General features: G+C 41.1%; 1 protein-coding gene and 1 pseudogene across 1 annotated transcript; one reads left to right on the forward strand and one right to left on the reverse strand.

The window, feature by feature from the left end:
• Positions 1 to 485: 485 nt before the first annotated feature.
• Positions 486 to 4,393, forward strand: LOC112453525 (fizzy-related protein homolog). The gene has a single exon (XM_025014317.1). The coding sequence runs from the start codon at positions 750 to 752 to the stop codon at positions 2,328 to 2,330; it is 1,581 nt and encodes a 526-aa protein (XP_024870085.1). The 5' UTR covers positions 486 to 749; the 3' UTR covers positions 2,331 to 4,393.
• An 867-nt stretch (positions 4,394 to 5,260) lies between these two features.
• Positions 5,261 to 7,803, reverse strand: LOC112453524 (annotated as a pseudogene).
• Between the last annotated feature and the right edge of the window lie 5 nt (positions 7,804 to 7,808).

Below are 7,808 nucleotides of genomic sequence, written 5' to 3' on the forward strand. Positions count from 1 at the left end.
ATGATTTATAATATTATTTTATTTTTGTATTAAAGAATTTAGATTATTTTTTACAGGAGAAATCATCAATATTTACATTCGCAACAGTAATCTTCGATTATAAATTATTTATTATTATTATTGTGCTAAATAATTCGGATAATTCAGATCGGAGTTGAAACGACGAGAATTTTAATTATCAAGATTCTTCAAAATCTCGACAAAAATAAAGGTGAAATATACGCGCAAATTGCAACGAAATGGCTAATCTCTTATTATTAATATATATATTGTGCAATATTATTAATTCCAAATCATCGCAGGTTATTGTGTAAAGACCGTGAAGTAATCAATAATAAGGGATAAAACGGTCGATAAGATCGACCTCCCCACCCCGGTCCGAGTGCAGCTTATCGCTCCGTGAGACACGTTTCTATTGGCGGATACGGAGCGATCGCTCGACCTCGTGCGGCATCCTCGATTCTCGATCCTGCGAGTTGAACCTGACGTCGAATGGCGACGGTACGGGCTGCCTAACCAGTGCTAGCACGACGGACTGGGACGGTGGTTAACAGCTCGCTCTCGCACCTCAGACCGTCTTGGAAAGCTGAACGGAACGCGCGGAGGCGGAGTGGCTGAACAGCGGGGCCGGGGATGAGCTCGTGACGTGTCCCGAGTCCCGAGGCCCGAGATCGATCGCGGAGTTGTCGGCGCAGCGGCTCGGCTCGGCTCCACGACCACACGGCGGGCACGGCCTCTCACAACGGTGCATGCGAGAGAGGCGTTCGCGATACGTTAATTATGTGAGCGGGGAACTGCCGTCGAGAGGTGAGGTGGGACGTATCCATCGCGTCCGCGTCCGCGTCATGTTCCATCACGAGTACGAGAAACGGCTGCTGAAGCCGGTGAGCGGCGATGCCTCGACGGCGACGGGCACGGCGACGTTGCCCGGCGCCGTCGCCACCTACTCGCCCATCTACTTCTCCCCCACGAAGACGTCGGCGTGCAACAACAGCTACGATCGCTTTATACCCACTCGTTCGGGCAACAACTGGCAGACCACCTTCTCCATGATTAGCGAAAATGGCCGGGGCGGCCTGGTGGCGAAGAAGACGCGAGAGAACGGCGAGGGCAGCCGCGACGGCATCGCCTATTCCTGCCTGCTGAAGAACGAGCTGCTCGGAGCTAGCATAGAGGACGTGAAGGGGCAGTGCGAGGAGCGTAGGGTGCTCTCGCCGTTGGTCACCAAGAATCTCTTCAAGTATACCACGCCCACCAAGGACCGGACGTTGCTGGATCAGAGCTCGCCGTACTCCCTGTCGCCACTCAGTGCCAAGAGCCAAAAGTTGTTGAGATCTCCCAGAAAGGCAACCAGGAAGATCTCGAGAATACCCTTCAAAGTGTTGGACGCTCCAGAGCTGCAGGACGACTTCTATCTGAACCTGGTCGACTGGTCCTCCCAAAACGTCCTCAGTGTTGGCCTGGGAAGCTGCGTCTATCTGTGGTCGGCGTGCACCAGCCAAGTGACGAGACTCTGCGATCTGTCCAGCGATGGCAACAGCGTGACCTCCGTCGCCTGGAACGAGCGAGGCAATCTGGTGGCAGTGGGCACCCATATGGGCTACATACAGGTGTGGGACGTGGCGGTGAACAAGCAGGTGAGCAAGCTGCAGGGACACAGCGCCCGGGTGGGAGCCTTGGCATGGAACGGGGAGGTTCTCTCATCCGGCAGCAGGGACCGGTTGATCCTGCAAAGGGACGTGAGGACGCCGTGCGTCGTCGGCGAACGGCGACTCGGTGCCCATCGACAAGAGGTGTGCGGCCTCAAATGGTCACCGGACAATCAGTACCTGGCGTCCGGCGGCAATGACAATCGGCTCTACGTGTGGAATTTACACTCCCTCTCGCCCATCCAGACGTACACCGAGCACTTGGCGGCGGTTAAGGCGATCGCCTGGTCGCCTCATCATCACGGCCTGCTGGCGTCCGGCGGCGGCACCGCTGACCGTTGTATCCGCTTCTGGAACACGCTGACCGGCCAACCGATGCAATGTGTCGACACCGGCTCGCAGGTTTGCAACTTGGCGTGGAGCAAGCACAGCTCCGAGCTAGTCAGCACGCACGGCTATTCGCAGAACCAGATCCTCGTGTGGAAGTATCCAAGCCTCACGCAGGTGGCCAAGCTCACCGGACACTCGTACCGGGTGCTCTACCTGGCAATGTCGCCCGACGGCGAGGCGATCGTCACTGGCGCCGGCGACGAGACTCTGCGCTTCTGGAACGTGTTCAGCAAGGCCCGCAGTCAGAAGGAGAATAAATCCGTGCTGAATCTGTTTACGAGTATCCGATAAATAGTGCTCGGACTGCCCTGGCAACTGTCATTGCGACAAAGCCTTGCGAGAATTGTCTTTTATTATGTATTTTGTACATATGCATACACACGTATCTATCATCCATAAATACAATATCGTAGTGTATTCTAAAAAAATTATATATATATACACTTATAGAAACATATATATACATTATATAACTGCGCTAGAGGTACTAGAAGAAACATTCTTAGAGAGTTGTATAGAGATAAGAACTACGCGGTGTTCCCAACGTATAGAATATAAGTCCGTGGGTCTTTCGCACAGTCTGCGATACGTTGAGTAATTGTGTGCAATACTCGTTGCTATTCTCCGATAGAGAGTAATCTTCTTACGAGGAAAAGAAAAGAAAGATTACGCATCCTGGAGACTATCGCTGCGAGACGCTCTATATTTTTTATGCACTTTATATACACTTATTTTTATATGTCGCTACACTACAGGATTATGCATACCTGCACGAAGTGTCCTAGAAACTCGACGGCAAATCTGACGCAGATTTTTTATTATTATTAATAATAAAGTTATGAAAAGACTAAGTAAGCTTTTACATTTTGAGATAATTAAACTACAATATTTCTTTCTCATTTAAAATCATATTATAACTCAAACTCAAATATTCTTTTATTTAACGAGACAGTCACAAGCAACGAGATTTTTTCCAAGAGAAATCTACTCCAGATTTGTCAATAAGAGCTGTAATTGAAATTAAGTTGTTCTAGGACACTGTACTAACGCGCTTGCGTTTTTCTATTCTATTTTGCATCGTAAATGATCACGATGTTGGAGCACACAATATATCTTGCTGCATCTTCGATCGAGAGTTTACAGCGATGATCTATTATGCATTTCATAAATTTGTAATCGCAGTTCTCTCTTCTTTTAAGGATGTATTTGACCACTATATTTCTCTAACTCTTTGAAATAAATTCCCACTTAAAAATATCTGTAGACTGATCAGACTCTGAAAAAGAAAGAATGAAGTCTGTGAGAATTCTAGGAAGGCTATCTCATTTTTTTTTTTCTACTATTTGACATTGTTCTGCTGTCCTCCACGTGCTCTATTAGTCACTATAAAAAAGGGATTTGCTTCCACACATATACGGAAGTTTTCCGTCGCATTCTTGTACGGCTAATGCTAATTTATAGTTTATGCTCGGCAAATTGTACAAATTTAAGTTGAAACGTGACACTTGTCAAAGCGAATATACTAATTTATATTATAACAAAAAGAATATATATTTAATATATCGCATTGACTTTGCGTAATATTATTGGAGAAGTAAAAGAGAGATTGAAAATTGACGAGAGAAAATTGTACAATCGAGAAAATGTGCGTGTAGGCCGCAAACGTACATGCATATATATATATGCGTAATCTATTTTTCGCGATACCGTATATCGTTCGAGTACGCGGAGTGTGTGTAATAAAAAATAGGAAACTGAAATAAAAAGCTATTGAAAAACCAAGATGTAATTCTCAGCGAGAGGTGATTATTTCGTCCACGAATTGTCCGCCGAAAGCGAATAATCGACGATTTTCATGTAGCGTAATTATACGTTATTGCTCTAGTAATACAATGTATAAAATATTTTTATACAATCGCTATATCGTTAGACGAAGTGCGTACACGCCTATAACGCTTTGCTCGATTCACGCGCGGCGATTAACCAGGAAGACGCACCGGAAGTAAAAGAAAAAGGGAATGCAAATTGCAGCGTTACGGTCCTATCATGTGCGCTGCATTCTACATGCACCAGGATGCATTCGAGCTTCTTATATAATAAGCTAATTACAAATAGAGATGTTTCCTCGCAATTTCTATGCAACATCGTTTGATAATTCGTGATTAAATTGAAATGGAGAAACATTTTGTTTCCCATAATGAAATCCAAAAAGATACACACGCGTATGATTGTAAACGATATCAGTTCTATTAGATGTAATTACGCGAAAGAAAATAGTGTCAAAATAGACAAATTGTGTGAGATATTGAAACTAATAAAATCATAAGTCATCATTTAAAATATATAAAAACTAATTGTTGTCTTTTTTATTATATACTAGCGCACCATAAATCATGGTACGTTAATTATCATTACTTACATCATGTTAATTGATGTACTCTTGGAATAGGTACAAGCCGAGTTTATGCATTCTATGATTCATAAATAGAGTACGTCATATTTAAACAAATAATAGATATTTTGATTTTTGCATCCTAAAAATAGAAAACGAAATACTAAGGAATAGACGTGTTAACAAAGATATTGCTCATATCTTGATACATGTCGTAATCAGATTGATTTATTCATTTCATGTATGAGCAATGTTAAATATGTGACATCATAGATTATGAAATATCTCGTTCTTGCAAAGGAGATACATATACTCTAAGATATTTAACAAGTCAGTTTTGTATCTGTTATTAATTTGATGACAATTACAAGCGAATTCTATCATACATATATATGATTATATTTGTACAATATAATTATAGTTTATATTATTTTTTTGGAAAAATAAAATCGCGAAAGTGTCTATTAATATATATGTATACAAAACGTAATTATACTTTTAAAGATTCGGCTATTATGTAACTGCCTGCAAATCAGATGAATAAATGTTAGAGTAAAATATTTAGTGAATTTTCAAATGTATTCGCATATTATGGATTAAATAAAATAATTCTGTTATAAAAATGTAATGATTTTAACTTTAACATCTTGTATAAAAATTAATGTAAGTGATTTACAATTATATACCTGCAAGTAGACCAAGTAAAATAGCAGACTAATTTATGTACCAACTTTAGAATTATAGTTTATGTATATAATAATAGTTTATGTATTTTATAGGTATCTGGGAAAAATCTAGAATTTTCTGAGAAAAAGAATTAAAAAAAATTATATTTATGCATTAATGTATTTATGAAAACTATACAATATTTTACATGAATTAATCTATTAATATATAATATCGATGCTCAGGCAAAACCGTCATTTCATTTAAAGATTCTATTCGCAACGTTATCATCGATTTTAATTTATGATTGAAAACAAAGTTCTGTGAAAAAATACTTTTATAACAAACTCAGATTTTTTTAGCTTTCCTACTCGTATAGTTAGTTAAAAATATTCTTATTATCTATATTTATTTATATTTATGTAGAAGTTTAATATAAAAACTTGTATTCATCCTATTTCTCTTTGCGCATCCTTAATCATGCTTTAATTTCTTTTTTTTCTTTTTCTTCTCGCTCGAAACTGGTTTTTCTACTTCTTCAACCGATACTGTTTGTTGCATTTCCTCACTTTCTTTTTCCTTCTTCTTCTTTTTCTTCTTTTGCTCTGCAAATAGAAATTATAAGCTTTTACTCAGGTAGCCATATTATTATTATAAAATTGCACGATTTAACAGAATAAAAATTAATTTAGTCATACATATAACAGTGATAGAATTGTATTAGTTAAAATTTATTTAATTATAGATTGGAAATTATAGAAATATATTTAAAAAGGATCTTCAGATATTTTATAGTCGCAGAAGAGATTTAATTTAAGCTTCTAAATGTTCTCTACTATAAAAAAAATTCTATATTTCAAAATATCTAAAAATTTACATTTTTTGCAATTTTGTTTTTAAATTGTTTTCTAGTTGAATTAAGATATCTAGTAGTAAAATATGAAAACTGAGGATCAACCGTTATTCGATCTTTATTCCACCAAAACTTTCATATGCATTTTTACTTTTATAATTACCTCCACTCGTTCCTGCTCCAATTGACATATCCATTTCAAACGTTTCCTCAACTTTCACAGATGCCGCCTCCTCAATCGAATCTTTCTTTTTCTTCTTCTTTTTCTTCGATACAATATCTGAAGAATCCGCTTCAGCTTGTGCTTCTTGCATACCAGAAGACTCCCCTACATCTTCTTTAGGCTCTTTGCTGTGTTTCTTTTTCTTCGATACAAGATCTGAAGAATCTGCTTCAGCTTGCGCTTCTTGCATACCAGAAGACTCCCCCACATCTTCTTTAGGCTCTTTGCTGTGTTTCTTTTTCTTTTTCAATGAAGTATTTAACTCTTCCTCCTTCGTATTTTCTGGTTCCATGCTATGTTTCTTCCTTTTCTTCGATACATTTGACCCTATTTTTACTTGCCCTTCTTCTTGAGTACTAGAAGATTCTGCTGTATCTTCTGTTTTGACTTCTATACTGTGTTTCTTCTTTTTCTTTGAAATGGCAACTGATTCCGGTTCCACTTGTGCACCAGAAAATTCTCCTTGTTCTTCCTTGGATTCTACATTACGTTTCTTTTTTTTCTTCGATACAGCAGCCGCTTCAGCTTCTTCTTCCTTGACTTCCGTCTGTGGTTCTTGCTTGACTTCCGTCTGTAATTCTTCCTTGATTTCCACTTCACTGTTCGTGCTACGTTTCTTTTTCTTCTTCTTACGAATTTCCTCACCCTCCTTTGGTTCCATCTCCACGATTAATGGAGCTGACTTCGAAGCCTGCAGAGTCGAGTCTACAGACGCGGAATATTGCATGGATTCGTTCTTGCTGTGATATTTTTCGAATTTGGACTTCGCTCTGGCGGTGCCACTTACACGACGTATATTCCCTGCCTCAAGATCCCTCAGTTTTGCCTCCAACCTTACTTTGTGCTCCGCGCCAAGCTCGAAGCCTGTGGTATCGCCCAATGCGTCGACCCTCGTCGCCAGAGAGGCTTTCGCTGCCAGCATCCTAGATATCTTGCCCTTATTCTTGTTCGAGGACTGTCCGACAAGTTGCGAGTGATAGATTAAGCCGTACTTAGGCGTGTTCCTTTTCGATTTGAGAGCACGGAACAGCGCCTTCTCCGCACCGAGAATCTGTAAAGTAGATGCCGGATGCTTGGCGAGATTGGTCAGGGAGCCGGCCTTGGATATCAGACGTGCGCCGATCAGGTCACCGACCAAAACTGACAGATTTGGCGCCAGCGCCATCATCCTAGTCTTCAGATAATCGTGCAGCTGGGTTCGATATTGGTGGAGCTCGATTATTTCGACGCACAGGCATTGCATGTGTTCGGCGTCGTACTCCGAGATCTCTGAGCCCATCGAAGTTTCTGCGGCCTCCTTCACCCTCTCCTCGACTTCCGCCGTTAGAATATCCGACAAGTCGCATTTGACGGCGTTCTCCCGCTGACCGACTATCTGCATCGTCTTTATGTACTGAAGATTGTCAGTCACGATCTTGCCCAGCTCGGGGAAGTGCCAGCCATACCATTCGCGCGCCCGCATCATGTAATTGTTGAGCTCCTTGTCCAGATCATCCAGCAAGCACACCGCCTGTATCACCATGGTGTCGACCTTATCGGGTGAGAACTTCAGCTTGTATCTGGAAAGACTGTGAGCCAGACCCAACGCCATGGCTGTCATCTCCTTCTTGGTCACTCCGGTAATCAAACTGTCCA

This window comes from Temnothorax curvispinosus, unplaced genomic scaffold (assembly GCF_003070985.1).
Source record: "Temnothorax curvispinosus isolate PA1 unplaced genomic scaffold, ASM307098v1 QBEX01004461.1, whole genome shotgun sequence".
In the NCBI taxonomy this organism is placed as follows: Eukaryota; Metazoa; Arthropoda; class Insecta; order Hymenoptera; family Formicidae; genus Temnothorax; species Temnothorax curvispinosus.

Bases quoted from the DNA above. Each gene is read 5' to 3' on its own strand.
- LOC112453525 (XM_025014317.1), top strand. From the start codon at position 750: ATGCGAGAGAGGCGTTCGCGATACGTTAATTATGTGAGCGGGGAACTG.